Raw genomic sequence first — 21,114 nt, 5'->3', positions numbered from 1 at the left:
TTTTGTCCCAAATAATGGGCTCCATATTCCTTTACTTGTTTCTCATTTGGGTTTAGATTTTCCCAATGCTATCTTCCTTGTATTTAAGGTAAATTATTGATGATAAAAGGCCGAACGACGGATTTCCCCAGTGCTATCTTCCCTGTATTTAAGGTAATTTATTCAAGATAAAAGGCCAAATGACTATTTTCCACCTAATCTTTATGAAACCATAATTTCTTAATATTTAAGTTTGAAAATTTTATTTGTTCATCACTCAACCACTAATGTTAATAAAAATTTCATTATGCAAAAGGGTAAGACAATCATTTTGTGCTAACAAAACAATAGTTGACATGTAGAAGTAATAGTTATTCGATCTAATTCAACTGACAGCCATATTAGTTACGTCAACTATCCCAATAAAATCTTTTTCGTTGAGTGTTAGATGACCTTTGTTGGAAGAACAAATCAGTTTTCTTTCTCCGGGAGTTTGATTTCTACCCTGTGAGCAATCCACTACACTTAAAAGCTCTCATTATTCATTTATAATTAGCATTGTTGTGAATTTGTCTATTATGCTGTGGGTGGCTTGCAGAAGTACATGGCAAACCTTTGCCCGGGATTATGCTTTGCCTGCAACCGGCAAAGGATGATGTGGGGGAACGTCCCCGGTAAACACTTGCAGTGCTGTGGCATTTGTAAACAAGAAGTTAAACAAATTGGCAGATTCAATCACAAATGTGTGGTGTGCAATATGGTAGTGCACAAAATCAATTTATTCATTTCAAATCGATTCTCCCAGCCTGTATATGAAGATCTCCCCATCCCCGAATTTGAGGAGTTCCCTCCGTTGTAATATTCTAATAGACCAAAGTAAAGCATCCCCAAACCCAACTTTTCCTCAAGCATGCTGACTATGTTAGCCTTCTTTTTAATTTCTGACATTCTTTTTCTCATTTCTTTTGCAGTCTAGATCGAGTAAATTTCCCTTGACATGCCTAATAGATATATTACTGTGACGCAATATATGAAAAAGTCTGGGATGGAATTCCCAGCAAAATCATTAGCAGTGCCAGTAACCGTGAAAGAAGCTTCAAATGCACCAGAAGCATTTACTTTTTATACACATTTCTTTGACTATTCTATTTTTAACGTACAGATAGCATAACAGGTATGCGCATGGTTGAATTTCACAAGGAATCGAAAATGAAAATGTCGAGCAACTGCACAGATGCATTGCAAATGACCAGCAACTTTTATAATAGTCTATTCACAACTAGCATTTGCGTAAATCACCTAGTTGCCTAGTTTCAGTTTCAAATAATAATGATCAACTACCGTTGTAAATGCTCTAACCATTACAATTAGCAAAACACTTGAGCAATAATTAAAAAGGAAAATACCAATAAGTTGACCTTCTTTATCTGCCTTATTTCTAAGATCTGAACACTTGTTTTGAGCCTGTTGTGTAGAATTGCCAATTACGACCAGCGGAAAAATGGAATGTGTGCCACAAACAGTGGAGTAAGCAGTTATCAGTAATAACACACAATCTGTATCTGTTGTGATGAGGAAAAGGAATGGAGAAAATTAAACAAATGGATTGAGAAGAACCACTGGAGAGGCAAAAAAATGAAGTTATGGACCAACCTTCTTTTGCTAATTCTGATGATTCCCAGATGTCGATGTCAAGAAGCCGTATATTGCTTCATGCCCTTTTGATAGAAATTCCAGCTTCTTCTCTGTGCGGTTTGTTTTAGATTCCAAATTTCTGAAATCTCAGCAGAAAAGAGGAGCAAATAAAGTGATTTTGCATCCTAGTAATTAAATCTAAAATACAGAGTGTAATCCAACTACCTGGAAATCATCAAGCTGCTACTGTCTCTGAACGCTCTGGCACTGGAGTCTTTTCTTGCCTTTTCCTACAAATCGAACAATTTAACAGCACTCAGGGTAGGCAAAATAATCCCCACATTTCTCTGAACAAAAATAGAAATGTGGTTTTAAAGGGCTATTAACTAAGTTTTAAAACAAGATAATCCCCTCATTTCTCCAAACAAAAATACAGAACAAGCATTTTTGTTGGATTATTTTCAACACAAACACAAACACACACGCACACACACACCCATATTCAACCGAAAATAATCCAACAAAAACACATTTAACCTAAACAGGATCAAGCAACAGTAGCCTAATCACCTTCATAATATAAGTCAATTTAGAAACATACTACATGCCAAAAATCTTTTACAGAGAAACCTCCAATAAGCAAGTTAGAGGGGAAAAATCACTAAATGAATTCAATTTTGACCTACCTCTCATATGGTTTGATGAGTGATCTTGGTCTCTCACAACCAACTTCCTTCTCCTGAGGCTTTGGCTTTCCTGCCTGCTTGATTCTGGTTTCCAAGAAGCATTGGCGAGAGACTGACCCAATAATTCAGCAACACTCATGGCCATTGCCTCAACCTTCTTCACAAACGGGAAAACGTCCCCCTTGAATTGGTTGGACAACCGAAGACACATAGACAACACCTGATGCTCAGTCTCGAGATCTAAGAGTTCAGCATCATTTGTAGCAGAACCTTTTGGTATGCCCATTGCAACACTAACAGCAACATTTTGACTGTAAGATGTCGCAAACCTCAGGAGATGGTACATAGCTTTGGGGTCTCTAATGTTAACAGGAGCAAAACAAAAGTTGAAATGATCTTCCAAAGATAATCCCGGTACTTTTTCCAACATATTAGCTACTTCTTTAAATGGTCATGTTTACATAGGAAGTAGGATCCATCCAAACGGCAATTTTCACCAAACTTGTCAAGCAGCTGGCAGAAAGTAACATTTGAGAGTTTCCCAGCAAATAGCTCAACTTGCTCAAAGAAAGGAAAGAGACCCACTTCCTCAACCAGTTCAAAAGGTTGCTTCAAACACTCAATCAAGTAATCCAAATCCTCTAAATGCAATGTTGTTGTGAGTCCATCCGGGTATATGCTTCCCCTCCTCCCAGCTCTTCCTGCAATCTGCTTAACCTGTGATGCAGGAACTGGAACAATCTTGTCACCATTGTACTTTGAGAGATTGTAAAAAACAACTCTTCTTATATTAAGATTCAAACCCATTCCCACAGCATCACTTGCAACGAGCACATCAAATTCGTTACCCTGATCATTGAACGAGTTAGCTTGCTGTCTCCGAGTCTCTGGTGGCAAAGCACCATAGATAACACCACAACGGTGGCTGGTGCGTTTCTCAATGGCCAATTTCACCTCAAATATCTCTCTCCTAGAAAAAGCAACAACACAGTCCCCAGATCGTACGTTTTTAAGATCTCCTAACAGGGTCTTGGCCTCGACAACCAATGGTTTGAACCTCTCATAGTGTTGCTCATGCAACTCATCTCCAGTTTCCGAACATATCTTCCAAACAACATCCAGAACACTTGGATCTCCACACAAATGTATTTCATCTGCCATTAATCCAAGCACTGCTCTTGTCCATGCAAAACCTCTAGATGGATCTGCCATCATCTGGATTTCATCAATGACAGCAACATCATACATTTCATCTGTTGACACCATTTCCACCATGCAAGCAATATGATTAGAAAACGGAAACACGTTTCTTTTCTTGACCTGTAAGAAGACTACAATAAACACCATTGGCATTCACTTTGTCAAAAACTTCCATAGCCAAGAGCCTCAAAGGACTGCAATATATACCCTTCTTTGCTTCCATAAATCACTTCAAAGCATTGTATGTCTTACCACTGTTTGTTGGACCACAATGATATATAATCTTACGTTTCATAGCCCGTGCAAAAGGAAACCAAGTGTGTGGATTTGTGAGATCAGCTGACTCCACCATACTTTTAAACCGCTTAATCTCATCAGGAAACTCTTCCAAGCAGAACTCAACAAATATAGGAAAAAGAAACTTTACAGCCTCATCAGATGGACCAAGCCACACGAAATACTTGGCAACTTCATCAGGACATTTCTTGAAGAAAAAGCTCCGGAACTTGCTAGCAGCCGTAGGGAAAAATGGCCTGCCAATGTAAATTGCAAGAGACTAATTGGCTGCCCACCCTGAATTCGAAAAGGATTGAAAAACTTCCTGTAGGACCTCCCAATCCGACCGTTTTTGCTTGGCACCCTTTTCGGCATTCCTTAGCACTCTATACAACTCCACAGGATCCCGAGTTGAAACCAGCTGAAACCTGCTAGAGTCACCACTACTCACATCATCATTAGTACATTCCAATTCAATCATATTCAAACTGAAATCACTGTCACCACTTCCATCATCACACAAACTTTCTTCCAAAATCAAACTGTCATTTTCCTCCACTTCCACCATTTCTGATACAGAAGCACTATCATCATCAACAAAATTAACTTTTTTACCAGATGAAGAACACAGTCTCGCATTGACATGACTAAAATCCGTAGAATTACTGTCCTTTGAAGGTAAATGCAGACGAACCAAGTCTATCAAGGAGGTCGAGAATTCACGTTTGGGAACGTCCAGTGTGGGTCTAAATTTGTCTTTCTCCAATACCAACCTCTCAAATTGCCCACCAGAATGAAAATATTGATTCCACAACAAAGATCTTGCCCTAGAAACATTTTGCTCCAAAGTACATATTCGAAACAGAGTTGATGCTTGGCCCCTCCCCATTTAACACTTAACCCAATGATGCATTCTGGTGAGAAAATCAACCTGAAATTACGCTAGAAAAGATAAGGTGAAAATCATGAGAAAAGAGATGATGAACTATGTAGCACAAAAACACAAAAGCAGAAACGAAAATGCCAAAATGCATTTTTCTAAAAAATAAAGAAAATTGAAATGTGGGGAAACGTATAAATATAGAAAATATAGAGTTTTTTTTTTTATAAATACTAATTTTTTAATTAAAAAATACGGTAACCTGTATCTTAAAAAAAAAACAACAATTGCATACTTTTCACATAAATATTTAAGATCCTAACCATACAAGAAGCTCTAAATGGAAGAAAAAACTGGTCATACATTAGACATCAAATCCTCAAAGTCACAAAATGCAAAATAAATGAAGGCTTCTAAAGCACAACACAAATTCACAACTTTCAAAACCCAAATCTCATAAACAAGCCACGAGTCAAACAATCTAAAAAACAACCAGTCAGATCACAAAGATATAAAGCATACCCACCAACGCACTAAGCAATTGAATTGAAGTCTGTCACACTACACTTGAGCTGCTCAGCAAAATTCTGAAAAGACAAGAAAGAAAATATAACTTTTCTGAATTAATGATTTAATTAGCTAGGAATTCAATAATTATTCATGACTGAAATTAAGTCAACTGTAAACTCATAATAAAATTGTGACCTGTTCATGGTGGTCAGCGATTACATAATGTGACTCATATTATTTCATAGTACAAAGATTAATCATCCATTATCTAAAAATGTGCATTCATGGTAGTTGTACATAAGGTTAATCATCCATTATCTTTTTCATGGTGATCATTGTACATAATGTGTCTCACTGACGCATAAAAAATTGTGACTCATATAGAGGTGTACACAGTCCGGTTTGGTCCGGTTTAAGTCATTTTTCAAACCAAACCGAAAAAACGAGTTTGAAAAAATTTCAAACCAAGCTAAACCATTTTAGATTACAAACCAAATTGGAAAAATACAACTTAATCCGGTTTGGTTTATGGTTTGAACCTAATAAAAATCATTCACTTCCAATATTTCATATTCAATAAAAAATAATTGAATTATAGTTATTTATAATGTGAAACATAATATTTCACTTGTACCTACAGATGTACACGACATTAACAATGTCTCCTTTATGTAAAAGTAATAGCTAAACATAACATGCTTATTATATAGTAATAGCATCATAAACACAATATGTTTAATTTATAGTAACAACATCGTAATCAATAGCCTCTAATACAAAGGACTAAATACTGTGTAAACATTGTTTGTGAATCTCCCCTGCATAAACATCATAGTTGAGAGTACAGTTCATAACAAAAGTGGCCAAACAACCATCATACACTTTACAAAGTAAGTTTAAGTAAAGACATGTCCAAATAAAACAAAAATAAAGTTACATAATGTTGAATGTTGAAATTGATAAGCAGTGTATGTTTGACACAAACAAATAAGTTTCCCATGTGTGATATGAACGTATCCCATTCCCAAGCTGCCAATTCATGGGCTTTCCCAACATTTTCCAGCTCTTTCCATTTATGATGTGCACTTTATAGTTGCCGTTTGCAAATTTCAACTGGAACCATACTTATTTTATGAACTGGTATTACCTAAACGTTGTTCATTTACTATCATTACGAATTCTCTCCTTACCTCAGTTAATGGGATTCAAAGTGCCTCCGAACCTAATCTATATGTCAACTTAATTTTCAGACTAGTTCAACCGACGCTATTGATTCATTTAAGATGATAATATCCAGGTCTAAGTAAGGATAAAATATCTTGTAAAACCATTCATAATAATAGTAACTCTCAGTGACAATTCATAATGATTGATTAGTATTCTCAAAGATAAAGGGTAAAAAGACATTTTCCACAAAAAGTCAGAGACACACCATAACACAATAAAGTCCAGTCAATAAGGAGAAGTTGGTCACTTGAACACCAACGTAACCCACTTCTGATTTCTCCCAAAAAGCCACACAACTAGTTCCATTTTGTATTTCTCTCTTCTTCTTGTAATCTACCTATATAAACCTCACCCTTCTCTTCTCTCTACTTAGAATTAATCCGATTCTGGAGTTTCAGAAGATCCACATTCAAAGGCAGTTACGGGTTTGATAGAAGACAAAATATTAAATAGTGGAATGATCCCATTTTACCCACTTGCAACATTAAATAGTGGAATCAGTAGCACAAGTTTATCGGGAAGAAAAATGACTTACCAACGGCGGCGAGTTGAGCGACGACTGAGACGAGTCTGACGACGGCTGGTTTATTATTGACGCCTGAGATGATGACTGAGACCAGAACGACAATGACGCAGCTATGATTATTTTCCGGCAAGAAACAACCACTGTGTCGCCGGAGAGCTCAAGTGACAAATTATGTGTCTGGGTTGTGGTTGCACAGCTGCGATGGGGAGATAGAGATGGCTTCAGATTAGGCCAAAAATAATATAATAAATATTTTATATATCTGAAGCTAAAATTAATACAATAAATATTATATATATATATATGAAATATTTATTTAAAAATAATTCCGATTTACAGTTTGTTTTGATTTGGAAACATTAATCCAAACTGTTTGGAAACATTAATCCAAATTGTTTTTCAAAAAATTCTCAACGTGAATTGAGCTATTATATAACTCAAACTATACCAAACCGTAATTTTTAAATGATTCAATCTAATTTTATAATTTAAACTAAATTATATACTTATATTATTTTGTTGTACATAGGTTGTGTAGAATAAATTGTGTTACTTTGCTAAAATCAAAATTCAAAATTGCAACAACATATGAACCTAAAGCATGAAGCCACGAAGTCAGAGACAGATAGTCACTTCATCGAAGACAAAACATAAATGATGGAAGAATTGATGAAGCCATCAACGAAGACGAACAAGTCAAAATGTGAGAATTGATGAAGTCGTCAATGCACTAATGATGAGACACTAGAGACATTGAGAGTGGAGATGCCAAAGACGGAGAAAAATTCTTGATAGCGATAGAGAAGGGAATGAATTAGGGTTCTAGACTATCGTATTTTAATGTAAAAAGGGAATATTTTCCCTTTTTTTAATGAAGAAATATGTTTCTCCACAGAAAACATTTATTATTTTGTGTAAATTACTAAAACATCCTCAAAACATTTTATACCGGTGTCGAAAATGTGGTAGCACACCGCAGTGCTTCCTAGATAATGCATTGTAGAACTCAATAAAGAAGACAATTCAGGATTAAAATTTCATTAACCCAAAAGTGGCCTCTGTTGTCTTCGTCCAATGACACAACGATAACGATAAAAGCCAGAAACAGACCCAATAGAGTGTGATAAATTGTAGCCATACACTTATCGACAATTACAATCAGGCAAGTTAAGGTTAAACCACTCTTGTATATAAGATTGGAAAATGAGTGAAGTCTTTTAAGACTTTACAAATAGGGTTGGGGGACTTTACAATCAGTTCTTGGCCTTCTTTACTACCATTTAAAGTTGTCGTATGCCAAATGGAGATCTAGAGACGTGTTATACAACACAATATTTTCTTGCTTACAGGATATCTCCCCGAAAATTATCATTGCATTGGAACTTATCCAAGCAATTACCACTAGCAACTAGTTGCAACACTAATAAACAAACACATCTCCTGGTGTCGTCCATCCAAGAGTGAGAATATATCTTCTATCTTGCAACAGTGAGAAGACTCCTGCGTAGCAACAAATCTATCCAATATGAACAATGGGAATTTTCTATCCTCCATGTTAATAATGGAAAGTTATCTCCTCATTTTTAATCAGGATAATTATATTATTGTAAATATTTTTTTTTAAGTTCAAATAAAATATAAATAAATCATCATAAGTATATTTGCATTAGGAACTTTCAAATATTTCTATTTGAATGTAACTTTGTTTCAATACAAGGAAATTGGACAAAAGGTTAGAGAGGAACTTAGTTAAACAAAGACAGACATGTTAACAAGTCATTTAGCTAATCAATCCCTCCTAAACTCATCATTTTCAAGATATTTTGTAATATTAGCTAATAATAGGTTTTTTTATTATCGGGCTGAACTATTTTACTTTTTTCTTTTTACTTTATTCTTATCACATCATAGTAGGCTTGTAAGTCTCTTATTGAGTTACTATTATAACCTAACTTGAATAAGACTCAAAATTAATATTTTATAATAACACCAAACATTTTTCATTAAGGGACTTGGGTTTTGTGAACAAATAGATTTTTCAAACTAAAAGGTGGACAAATTGATGACTTTAATGAAAGTTCGGATGGGACATAGTCATTCGGCCTTGATGATAATGCAGATCGGAGCTACTTGAAACATTATAAAAGAGCTAGTGCTTTGTAGGTGCATTATTTAGTCACAATAGTCTCTGCATAAAGAGCTGAAAAACAGGCAATATAAGCCAGACTTGTAGAGAATGAAATGGGTAATGACTGACGTTAAAAGTGAGACTTGGATGAAAGGGAAGTGGTCATTTTTGGAAGAGAAAGCAAAAATTGATATGGGTATGAGCTCCTTTGTCTAGCAATACATAATATAAAAGAATTGATTTACTCTCATAAGACTAATTACAACAGAATGAAAAGGCCAGAGGGAGGAAGAGTGGAAAGTGAAGAAAGGAATGGGATTAGATTAGATTAAAACACTGAAAAACAAGATGACCATTTTTGGATGAAGAAATCATCCATGCATTCAACAACAATTACTTAATCAATTTCCATATCAATTTTGTAAATTATGTTATAAATACTCAATATTCATCAATTTTGCTCATCCATAACTTCAAACTAGTAAAAGAACTATGCAGAACACTAAGATTTACCATCTTTCACTATGACCCTAAGCGGGCCAACGCGGCTTCAGCCACCGTCGAACTCGGCTCCACCTTCAAAGCCGCTTCATAAGCCATCTTAGCCTCGTCCCTCATCTTCTTTACCTCGTAGCACTCTCCCAACAAACAAAACAGTTTGACGCCGTCACAGCCCAGCCTCACCGCTTCCTTCAGATCCTCAATCGCAGAGTCGACTCGACCACGCCGGCTCATCGCAACCTTCACCTCCGCTCTCTTGAAGAGCGCATCACCCTTCTCTCTATCAGTCAAACTTTTGACGGCAGGATTTGAGAGAGCCACGTCGAGCGAGTCGAGAGCCGAGGTCTTGAAACCCTGGAGATCCAGCGCCAAAGCTTTCAAGATGTAGGATGCGGCGTCCTTAGGATCTAGAGATATAGCCTTGTCCGCTTCGGCTATGGCTTGTTTGGCTAATGAGACAGCGGAAGATCGGGAAGTCTTGGAAGATTTGGCTTGGGCTAAGAGCTGGGCGCCCACAACAAAATGGCGTTTCGCTTGAATATCGGCGCGATTACGGAAGCGCAGCTTGTTTAAGAACTTCTGGGGGATGTCGTGCATAGCTAAGAACATAAACACTGTCACCAAAATCAGAACTGCCTGAAGAAGAATATCAGTCCACATTTTTTAAAAAATTTTCAATCCCTAAATTTAATTTGAAACCGTAAAGAAGGTTTCTGCTGAATTCCGGGGTTTGATATTTTGATCGGGCTTTTTAGAAAGGGATGATTAGTTGACCAAGGGATGAAGCGGTGGTATCCGATTTAACGTAGTAGAGTAGAAGCTAGAAAACCACCCAATACGGATGGCATATTTCTAAGTCTTATAAATTACTACAATGAAGTATATAAATATGTCATTAATTTCTCCGCCCTCCAATGTTACCCGCGGCGGAACAATTTCCCCCGGGGTGGCATTGGCCCCCAAAATCTATAAAAGGACTATTTCTCACCCAAATTTTAGGTTATTCTCAAACTTACACTTATGAGAGATGAAAAATCTCAATTCTCACTCATAACTAAACTTCTGTTAATTTTTTCTATTAAAGAAAGGGACAAAAAAGTTATTTTACTATTTATATTAAAAAGTTATAAAATTTATTCTCCCCGCCGTCCCCCCAGGTTTTAGAAACTAACATTTCACTTTTACCTAAAGTTTTTAAACTTTAAAAAGTAACATTTTCACCCTCAAACCTAGGGTTTCCATATTTTTTAAAACTCAGCCACCCCCCATAAATTTAAAAAAAAAAGCAGTTTCACCCCCATTCTTCAACTTCATCTTCCGATGTCGTCTTCGACCTCCCCCTTCTCTTGATGCAACAGTGGTAGTGCGATGAAGAGATCTCTGTCTCTTCGTCGCACCACCCAGATAATTCGTCATCCTTCGTCTATTCTTCCAAATTTGGACGATCAGATCTGGGCGACGAAGGGTCATCCTTCATCGCCCTTTGCAGTCGGAGATGAGAGATCGGTGAAATGCATCAACCGTCGGTGGTGGCCGGAGAAGGAAGCAAACCCTAGGGGTGAAATCTAAAACTTTTCAAACTTTAAGGATGAATTGAGATGTTAGTTTTTAAAACCTGGAGGAGGGAAATAATAAATTTTAAAGTTTTAAAGTTTATAAGTAAAATGACGATTTTACCTCTTGTCTCTAATTGAAATTGTGGACAGCAGTTTGGTCATAGGTGAGAATTGAGGTTTTTCATCTCCCGTGGATGTAGGTTTGAGAATGACAATAGTCCTTTTCTCTTTTATTGACTATCATTTCAATTAAAAAAAAACAAATTTACATATATTTTAACATAATAATCTGTAATTAATTCATTTAAAATGAGTAAAAATTAATTCATTAAATTAAATTATTATAACCGAATATTTTAAATAAAAATATTGAAAATCTTTATTCAACCAATAAAATTCTATTACAAATATAACTAAAATATAACAATAAATGATATAATAATTTTTTTTGGTCATTTTTATTATGAAAAACTAAAAAAATCGTTCAAGAAAAATCTCGCCAGAACTGCACGGGAGACGTAATTTAATAATTATAAAAAAATGACATTGTACCTAGAATTTTTAATGAGTTAGTTAGGGAATCTCTATTGGATTTTTTTTAGATGCCCTTTTCCAGTGTAGGATATAATATGTGATTCTCCAAACACATGATAATTACAGCGTAATCCTATTTTGATAAAAGATGATCAAATTTATCTGTAAACACAAGATGCAAATGAAAGAAATCATACAGACACTGAAGAAACATATTATCATATATGATTTGAAATAATTCCGCTTTTATCTATGCTCTTGAATGATTATAAGATAATTGGTTCAGGCTTGATCGATCGGACTGACTCTAACCCTAGTTTCGCTTGTCAGCTCGTTAACACTTGTATTCTCGGCATTCAGTTAGTGTTCTTATCTTTGGAAGATTGCAACTCAATACTGTGACTACAGAATTCAATAAAAAATATAATAAAAAGATAGTCACTGATTATTAAACACTCAATACAAGAGAATTAACAACTTACTTGCATATGTAGTCCCGTTATCTTAACATGGAGGGATGGCTATGATGAAGAACCAGAATTCTACTGATTACAGTCCAGATGCCGTAAAACATAAAATGACTAAATCGGAATTTATAAATATTTCGGATCGGGAATTGAGGAACAACTTGCGATAGAGGCCGCCACATAGAGAATAAATACCCATGCAAACACAGAGGACCCTGCATTTTACATTTACAGACATGTTTTTTCTGCCTTCCATAATGGGTTAGATAAGCAACACATCTACAGTTGTCTTGCCTGTTAGTATAACAGAAGTATAGTTTCTAGGGCTTCTTTTTAGCTTCTATGGGTTATTTAAATCTCCCACACAAGCATAATATGTTTTGAATATTTGTAATTGTGGCTTCTCGGCCGCTATTGTCCACCCATTTGTATCATCTGGACTGGAGACTTCAGCAACTTCTTTAGTGACTCTACTATATTGGCAAAAGTTGGGCGCTGAGCAGGGTCACTGTCAAAAACAAAAATAAGCAGCCATCACAGCTCTGCTTAATCTATTTTTAACTTGAACAATATCTACAAGCTAAATTCTACAAAAACGAGACAGACGGAGTTCTTCAAGAGTTTAAATATTGCTTGTTTTAAAATGATAAGAATCTTAGCAATGTCTAATGTAGTAAGACTCTGAAAATTAAGTAACACTTACTCAGACCAGCAAGATTCCATGAGGGAAGCCAACACGGGGGATGTGTTCGGAGGAATTGTAAGCCTTCTGTTCTGGAAAGCAACAGCTCCAACTACCTGAGAAATTTCATTGTTATTTTATTTGTGTCAGTGTCACTATCAACTTTAAAACAAAATAAAAAAATAAAAAAAACTGATAATACAGCAGCTGGTGGGCGAGTAAAAATTCCTAATGCTACTTTATTATACCTGGGCTGGACTATGCCCGCTCCAAGGCTGTTTCATTGTCACAAGTTCCCATAGGATCACTCCAAAACTGTAAACATCAGACTTCTCATTTGAGGGCTCTCCTCGAAGGAATTCCGGAGCCATCCACTCGGGCTGAAAATAAAAGCAACAGAGTTACACGCTGATTGATGTGCTGCAAAGAAAACTTTCAACCTGAAAGATATTGATGGAAATCTCTGACTATTCAAGCAGTATGAAAATGAAGCCTACAGTTGACCAGTATAAACATTCAGTAACCATCATCTAAAAATAGAGGAAATGGCTCAATAGTGACAAATGGGATCATTCTCTCTCTTCACAATATAAATCAAGCTTAATGTTGGGTTCCAATGCATTCAGCTCATATAGGAACCCAACAATCCCCAGTTCTGTATTCTGCTATTTCTGTACTACAACATAAGATGCTGTTACATCACTGAACAACCAACCCGTTACTCCTCTCCCTCTACAAGCAAAACCAGGGCATGCTGTCGCTTGCTCAAAATCAAGCATCCTATCAGTTATTCAAACAGCACAGGAATTTTTCACGTAGATAAATCAAGAAATTCAAACCACAACAATCAACGCTAGTCAAGACAATTATTGCTCGTTTTCAGGTGCACATTGACATACGATTGAAGGTTAGATTTAGATTAAAGAGGACAAGGATGACAGTTCTTGCCTATGACTTTGACACAAAGACCCTTAAACCATAGATAACCACCTATCAGTTAGCCTTTTGATAGAGAAAGATACTTACAGTCCCTGCAACCGATTTCGATGATATGAAAGTATTCGCTTTGAATCTGGACAATCCAAAATCACAGACCTGAGAATGAAATGCAAGATGAAGTTATGCATTTAATAAGCCAACCAATAAATTTGCCAAGAATGTTAAAATTAAGGGAAAAATCATCATACCTTCACTGTCCAGTTTTTGTCAACCAGCAAGTTTGGTGATTTAAGGTCCCAATGAAGTATAGGAGGGTTTAGATTATGAAGATAGTTGAGTCCTTTGGCCTGATTTGAGCACACAACATGAATATTTTCCAACAGAAGGAATTCTAGCAGTTGAATTAAGACAAATCAATGTTGCATACCACATCCAATGCCATGCGTAGCCGCCTCCTTTGATCGAGCATTTCCCCTCCAGCCGGCCTATGCATGAGGCGGTATAAACTACCCCTGCTCCACAAAAATCAAGAACCTCAAACATTTTGGTTCAGAACACATCAAATCGATTCCATGTAGAAAGCTTAGCTTTTCACCTTGGCAGATATTCTGTCACAATTGACAGATGAGGACGCTTTGTAACTGCACCCATGAAAAGAACAACATTTGGATGCCGGACACGTTTCATGATTGCAACCTAAAGGATATTGTAAAAATAGCCACATAGAAAGACACTGTTAGAAAAGGGGCACAAAATTAAATGAATGGCTGATAAGAAATGTATATGGACATGCTTCAGTATTTATATACTGCACATTTCATTTAATGGCTTTGAAATTGACAACTGATACAGGATGCACCAATGTAATCTGACAGTTGAAACAGGGAAACCCACAATGCAACGGTTGACAAAGTTGGAACATGGGGATGATGACAAGGACCTTGGGCAAATCAAAACATCGATAACAGTGCATACCTCTCTCAGAAACTCCTTCAACTGATCATCATGAAAATCTTGAACTGTCAATACCTTAACAGCAACATCCTGCATTGAGAAAATAATGAAATAAATTAAGAAATCAAGAAAACAAAACAAAAGGAAACATAGACAAATACAACCAAGTGGGGATTTAAGATTTCAGTAAGAGATAACAGCATCTCCACAGTAAAGGAATAAGCAAGATTGCTCAGAAGTTTTCTATTCTACTTCTCGTCAGTGCATAAGAAGAAGTTTAATAGGGAAAAAATCAGAAAAAGGGTAAGCAAAATACAGTAAAGGTGCAAGTGATTGCTCTATAGGACCTTACTCAGCCGGAGAAAGACAAATAGACGTGAAGTTATTATTTTGAAACATCTACATAAGCAACCTGAACGTTAAATGTAAATACAAAACTACATAGAGATACACCATGTATGAACTTACATTTCAAAACATATGTTGACTTGAAAGTAATAATTCAGTTTCAAAGGGACAGTCAATCATTGAACTAGCATAATACCACAAGGAAACCCCCGAGACTAGGATGTTTATACCCTCAATTTCACAGGATAATGACCAAACTAAATAACTAGCCAATAAATTCTTCATGGAACAAGAACTGGATTCCCGATTCTGATTATTAGTGACAAAAATACACAGCTCTCTATTCTCTCATACAGTTATTGTTTATACGGTCCCCCAGCATCAGACCCATTTATTCTTGTAAGGGGATTCTATGATGTTCAAAAAAATATTAACTAAAACCTTTGACAAAATTCCAACTTTTTGATGTGAAGTGGAGTCCTTTTTGCACTTCTAAGCTGAGACACTAAAAGGGATTTATAAAGGGTCAAGACTCTGTCATTCCTTAGAGTGACCAGTAACAGATAAGCAATATAAAGAAATCAACTGGCTATACAGCACATGGTTGGGCATCTTAGAGCTCAAAATATCACAGATTCAGTACAGTGATTGCACTCTGCACCAGAATCACATATCAACTTGGCTTCCATGAAACTCTAAATAAAATATCTAATAATAAGGTATGAAATACTAACCGATCCATGCCACTCAGCCCGATGTACTGTCCCAAATGATCCTACAAGGAGAAAAGAAGGGTATTGTTCTTCACCAATTGCTCTCTTAGAGAAGCTTAAGATTCATTTGCTTAAAAAAAGAGTGTTATAGTAAATAAGAAAAGAATTGGACACACCAGCACCAACTCGCTCCTTGATATGTAATTCATCCCATGCAATCTCAAGCCAGTCCATTGCAAGAGAAGGTTCCAGATTCAAGTATCTTGGGTTGGTTGTTGCAGGAAATTTGCCTTGTTTCTCAAGTTTACTCTGATCCTCTCTAACCGGCAGACTGGACAACTTTGTTTTAGGTTGCTTAACAACCTCATTTCTAAGAGAACCTTCAGACACATTAATTTCCTTTTTGTATGACGGTTGTACAATAACATTTCCCTCAGAAAGTCCATGATATTCGTTAATTAGTTCCCCAGTAGCAACACCCAAAGCAGCAGGGTTCCCTTCCAATTTCAAAGGCACCAGAGATGAATCCTTTTCAGGACTAGCCTGTTCAACAGAAGCATCAATAAAACCCTCTGAACTTTCAAATAAACCAATATCCTTCAACGGTAGACCTTCCTCGCTTACTGCAAGAGAGAGATTCACTATTCAGATGGCTACTAACAGGATTGTCATAATTTGTACATACTACTTATATAGATTAGACAACATAAAGAAGTGTTCCAAAGTAATTTAAAGCCATTGGTAGATTTCATCTGTGCTTTCAACTGCACACAGAATGTGTTATCATAGGGAAGAACCGAATAAACATTACCAGCCACAGTAATGCCAACTAAACTAGTAGGAGCTGAACAATTATGGCATTGGCAATGCCTCTAGGCCGGTTCACTCAGTCAGTTTCATCATTCTTAAATGCATGAAGTAAAGGAGGAAAAAAAATTCTAATATTACAAAATCTGACATACCTGAATACAGAGGATTTTCTTGGAGAGCGCCAGAGTTCTTGGAATCTGTATCAGTATATGGTTGTTGAAATCCTTTTAAATGGGAAACTTGAAGTGGTGATGGCATTGAAGAAAAGATTCCTCCGTTAATTGAGGAATCTGGACCATGGATATTTCCCGGTTCCCCAACCAGATCAACCACATACTCTCTGTCAATCTTATATGTAAGTAAAGGAGAGATACTTGTAAAGACATAATTTAAAAAGAAGATAGATGGAATGCTTAGTAAAATCCTCAAACACATAAAATCTGTAGAGAGATTCAGTGCATGACGTTTTTCAGATGTCTTAGGTGTTGGTTATATTAAACTCAAAATTGGAAGTTATCATGAATGTCGGGTTTTCTCTGATATTCATTTTTTAATGATTTATATCTCAATCAAAGGATTTCATGAACCTAAGACAAATTATCCCATTGCAATGGTTTCAAATCATGCAGACAATAACATATAACAAACTTTTGATAATAAGTAATGTAATTTAGAACTTTAAAAGAGGTTATCAAAATTCTAAAACCATAGTAGTTGATAAACAGTATATCTCATCTTTGACTGAAGTAGCAGAAAGACAGCTAAGGATGCGACTATAACTATAATATAGGACTACATGCATGTAGACTTCTCTCACATTAGTAAACAACTTGTTAGCCCTTACAAATGGCAAATCAAATATTCAACTCTTTAAGTTAACATACAACACTTATGATCAAATAAGTTTTATCCCAATACATGAGAGGTGGTTCTCAAAAAATTCCAACTATACTACTTAGACAATTCTCTAAAATCAAATCTTTTTCAAGATACTTCTTTGGTAGAACTCTAGAACACTTTTCCAAAGTTATAAACATAATCATGAACATAAACTCTCAAGTAATGAGTTAAACCACCTTAAAAACTCTAATTTACAACCCCTTTTTCATTATTTCTTACTGTAGTGAATGACAAAGTTAATTAATTAATTCTCACTGTGTAACCTATCTTATACAAGGCCTGAAATTCTGTATATTAATCATCCATGAAAAACCTTATGAAGCAACAAAATTAAGTTCCAAGTAAAACTTCAGCATTTAGTTCGAAAAGGAAGCCAATAACAGCAGCTAAAATATTAAACCTTAAGGTCTGCCTTTCATCCTCTATTTTAACAAGGCAAGAAGACCGGTGATCTGCCTCACAATACTTGCAACCATGAGCTATCCGACATGGTAAACCAATGTAGTCTGCCAATTTCTGCATAAGTGAAAACACAACACCTATTAGTGATCGGTCATGATGAATGACAAGTCTTTTTTTATTTGTATTAAAGAACAGCAGTGCAGTGGCTCCTTATACCTGCGTTCAAAGGATGATCATGCCATTCTTACACAAATGCACATGCTGACATGCACATCTACGTTCACAGGCCAGAATCTATTTACTTGATTATTGCAAAAGTAGCTAGCAGCGGTTCACATTAAATTTTTAGCCACCATATCTATTCTCGTCAAAATCATATTTGAAAATATATAAACAAGCAACTGCATTACCTTCTTCAGTAATAGTTTTCATGTGCTTGAAGCTTACGAAAGATAAACGATACAAATAAGAAAAAAGGAAAGTTTTATGTTACCTTGAATAAAATTGCTCGATGCCTGCACAGTCCCGTAGTTAGACTGCCAATAGGGATCACTATACACTTCCTATATTTTCTCAATCTCTTGCTAAATATTTTCCAGCGTTTGTGGAGATCACCTTGCTCAAACGAGAAACTTCCTCTAAAAATTAAACAAACTCGATGCACTGACTATCCAACAAGAAAAAAAACAAAATATTCAAACATGAAGCGTATTAAGAAAGATGTTCAAACTTACCCCATGCAGATAGCAACAAGTTGGCCAAGTTTCTCAACCAAGACCAAGGTGTTTTCAGAAGCACAATATAATTCCTGAGCTTTGTCTTCAAGCTCCTTGAGGCGGGAGTCGCCATGTCTATCAATAAGAACCACTTCCATTGTGGTTTCAGTAGGTTCGATTTCTTTAAGCGACATCAAAGACGGCAGCCGCTTTCCTTCCTCCAAATCATTGCACATCACCCAAAGATATGGGTTCATCCCCAAAATGTTGTAAAATCCATCCGATATCTTGTCACTGTATGACAAGCAACCACTAACCTGAGAAGCGAAATGGTAGTGAATTAGAAAGTGAAACATAGAAAACCTCAGGTATCTAGTGCATGTCACAGAGGAATGGCAGCTAGAAGATATTGGGCAAAAACATTGTTTCTGTCAATAACAAAATATACCGCCCTTTCAAGAGTTCAAGCTATCAGAAACTTTCAGGGCAAAGCTGTGATTGATATGAAATAATATAACTCCGGCGAGGAGCGCAACTCCCAAGAGTAATGGTTAACAAGGACAGGCTAAAATATAAATGTTACTCTTTACTCGATCCTGGTTGACCTCCCAAAAAGTTGGGTTATAGGGTCGGATCAACCTCCGGATCACCCATTTGTTGCTGAAAGTGATCAGAGGTTGAGGTGGCGGTACAGTTTGACCCAGCAAGATAGCCTAAGTCGGTTCCTTCAGAACGGATATGTTCCCCTCCCAGAAACATAATCATTCCATAATTGGAGTGAAAACATACCCACAGACGGTAAGACACGGTTTGAGCATCGGCAACCTGGATGCACTCCTGTAAAATCACGGGCTCAGTAAGAAGACTTGCTTGCAAAGTAAGCCTACGAGCCAACGTAAGCTGCAGCAAATAACTCTCCTTCGTCCTTTGGGCGAAGCTGTCTTTACTCTCTTCTTCTTCCTCCACCTCCTGTCTCGTTGTGGACACGCGGGTGGACGTATCCTTAACATCACTAGAAAAATGTCCATCCATAGTAGTCCCAGAAAATAAGCTCCCCGCATAACTGCTTCCACTTGACAACCTCGGCAATGATACCCGGCGGTCAAAGTTCCTGTCATTGTTGATGGCAGTAGTCTCTATTACGGGTGCGGGTTCGGACACTGGTACCGGCGCAGGGACGGATTCAGGAGTTGGTAACAAGGGCTCACGATCTTCACCACTGGAATATGGCCTCGATTTCACGTGAGAAGATCTCTCTGATCTCTTTTTTTCTGTCAACCAGTCGCAAAAGGCAGCAAATTGCTGCTTTTTTATTTGAAACTTTTCGTCACCGCTCGTGAATAGATCTGACAGAGCTGAAGTCTTGAAGTTCTTTGTGGTTGTTGAGGATGACTTTAGGTCATTTTCAATGTTAAAAGTTTCTTTCACAGTCTTCTTCTCGTGATTCTCTACTGCTTGCTTGCTGGAAGATGCATCGAATCCACGATCTGGAAATTGCCTGGGGAAGAAGTAAGTCGTTCTGTGAGGCATTTTTTCTTCACGAGACCCACGCACTCACACCTCCACGAACACTAGACGACCTACTTGCTCCCACAATTTTCAACTCTCTTCAGCTGTTCCTCTTACAACAAATTACACGATACAAATAATAGCAATAACAATAACAATGATCAAACTCAAGAAACAAAATCAAAAACATACTCCACCTTTCTTCTGATTCAAACCCGAAAATCTCAAGAACAATAATATAACACAACTTCCGAACTGATTGCTTCTAAGCAAACCTGATATATTAAACTCTATATCTCCATGACGAACGTAACTTTGAGTAAAGCTTGCCAAAAGCTGATGTATATGAAGCATGTGAAGTAGCAAGTTTTGAGACTATGAAAAGGTCTTTCCCACAGAAACCAAAAACTAGGGGTTGTTATGGTAATGGAGCGGCGGAGAGGAGTGGAGAGACACAAGAGAGAGGAAACCGTGTGTTTGATATAATATTTTAAGCACGAGAGAGAGTGAAGGAGAGGATGACTCGGTGGGAAATTTTAAAGGAAAAAAAAAACACTTATATATTATATATACGCTAGAGAAACTAAAGGGCGCAGGGGCGTGAATGCGCACATTTTGTAGAAAGAGAAAGCGTAAAATTTAGTACGAAAGTCTTTGCGACACGTAAGCACTTGGGGCAAATATTTGCAGGACACATCAGGCGTACGTTAGCATGTTCTTGGAACTGCAAGTTTTACAACCTGTGAGGGATATTTCTTCGTTACGTCCCAATAATGAACATGCAATAGATCAGAAATTTAAATACACGTCGATCTTTAAACTCATTTTTTATATAAAAGTAATACCTGAATTTTTAGAAGTAATTTTTCTTTCTCAAATTTTGAAGTTTCTTTTTTTTTTTCATCCGTCTTTTCAGCCACAAATGATTAGGGCGGCACATTATTAAATAATTAGTACCATCCAAATTTAGATAACATTTATTATTTTTGAATAATTCTATCTTATTTTTTTATTATTAATCCATCAATTGTTAAAA

At 36.5% G+C, this 21,114-nt stretch overlaps 2 protein-coding genes, 1 long non-coding RNA gene and 1 pseudogene across 3 annotated transcripts; 1 reads left to right on the top strand and 3 right to left on the bottom strand.

Annotated features, from left to right (window-relative positions):
• Positions 1-375: 375 nt before the first annotated feature.
• On the top strand, positions 376-1,475 carry LOC123229822. The gene is made up of 2 exons (XR_006504944.1): positions 376-855; positions 951-1,475. It is a non-coding gene; the product is annotated as an uncharacterized LOC123229822 (long non-coding RNA).
• LOC123229813 lies at positions 1,081-7,769 on the bottom strand (annotated as a pseudogene).
• Positions 7,770-7,929: 160 nt separating this feature from the next.
• Positions 7,930-10,412, bottom strand: LOC123229820. The gene is made up of 2 exons (XM_044655798.1): positions 9,561-10,412; positions 7,930-8,419 (listed from the first exon to the last, which is right to left on the bottom strand). Exon 1 carries the CDS (start codon positions 10,206-10,208, stop codon positions 9,570-9,572), a length of 639 nt encoding a protein of 212 aa, XP_044511733.1. The 5' UTR covers positions 10,209-10,412; the 3' UTR covers positions 7,930-8,419; positions 9,561-9,569.
• Positions 10,413-12,060: 1,648 nt separating this feature from the next.
• Positions 12,061-20,596, bottom strand: LOC123229000 (serine/threonine-protein kinase CTR1-like). The gene is made up of 15 exons (XM_044654543.1): positions 19,359-20,596; positions 18,588-18,886; positions 18,347-18,491; positions 17,852-17,967; positions 16,704-16,891; positions 15,918-16,364; positions 15,763-15,803; positions 14,702-14,770; positions 14,322-14,422; positions 14,154-14,238; positions 13,975-14,073; positions 13,814-13,882; positions 13,036-13,167; positions 12,809-12,903; positions 12,061-12,613 (listed from the first exon to the last, which is right to left on the bottom strand). The coding sequence occupies exons 1-15, from the start codon at positions 20,097-20,099 to the stop codon at positions 12,517-12,519; spliced, it is 2,724 nt and encodes a 907-aa protein (XP_044510478.1). The 5' UTR covers positions 20,100-20,596; the 3' UTR covers positions 12,061-12,516.
• Between the last annotated feature and the right edge of the window lie 518 nt (positions 20,597-21,114).

This window comes from Mangifera indica, chromosome 11, assembly GCF_011075055.1.
Source record: "Mangifera indica cultivar Alphonso chromosome 11, CATAS_Mindica_2.1, whole genome shotgun sequence".
Taxonomy (NCBI): domain Eukaryota; kingdom Viridiplantae; phylum Streptophyta; class Magnoliopsida; order Sapindales; family Anacardiaceae; genus Mangifera; species Mangifera indica.
Note: the sequence above shows the minus strand (reverse complement) of the source record. Positions and strands in the feature narration are given on the sequence as shown.

What these genes read in the sequence shown, in the direction of transcription:
- LOC123229820 (XM_044655798.1), bottom strand. Translation starts at nt 10,208, where the DNA reads ATGTGGACTGATATTCTTCTTCAGGCAGTTCTGATTTTGGTGACAGTG.
- LOC123229000 (XM_044654543.1), bottom strand. Translation starts at nt 20,099, where the DNA reads ATGCCTCACAGAACGACTTACTTCTTCCCCAGGCAATTTCCAGATCGT. An exon ending in GGGCTGAGTGGCATGGATCG is followed by an intron (nt 14,771 to 15,762) that starts GTTAGTATTTCA and finishes TTCTCAATGCAG; the next exon opens with GATGTTGCTGTTAAGGTATT. An exon ending in GCGGGCATAGTCCAGCCCAG is followed by an intron (nt 12,904 to 13,035) that starts GTATAATAAAGT and finishes GAAATTTCTCAG; the next exon opens with GTAGTTGGAGCTGTTGCTTT.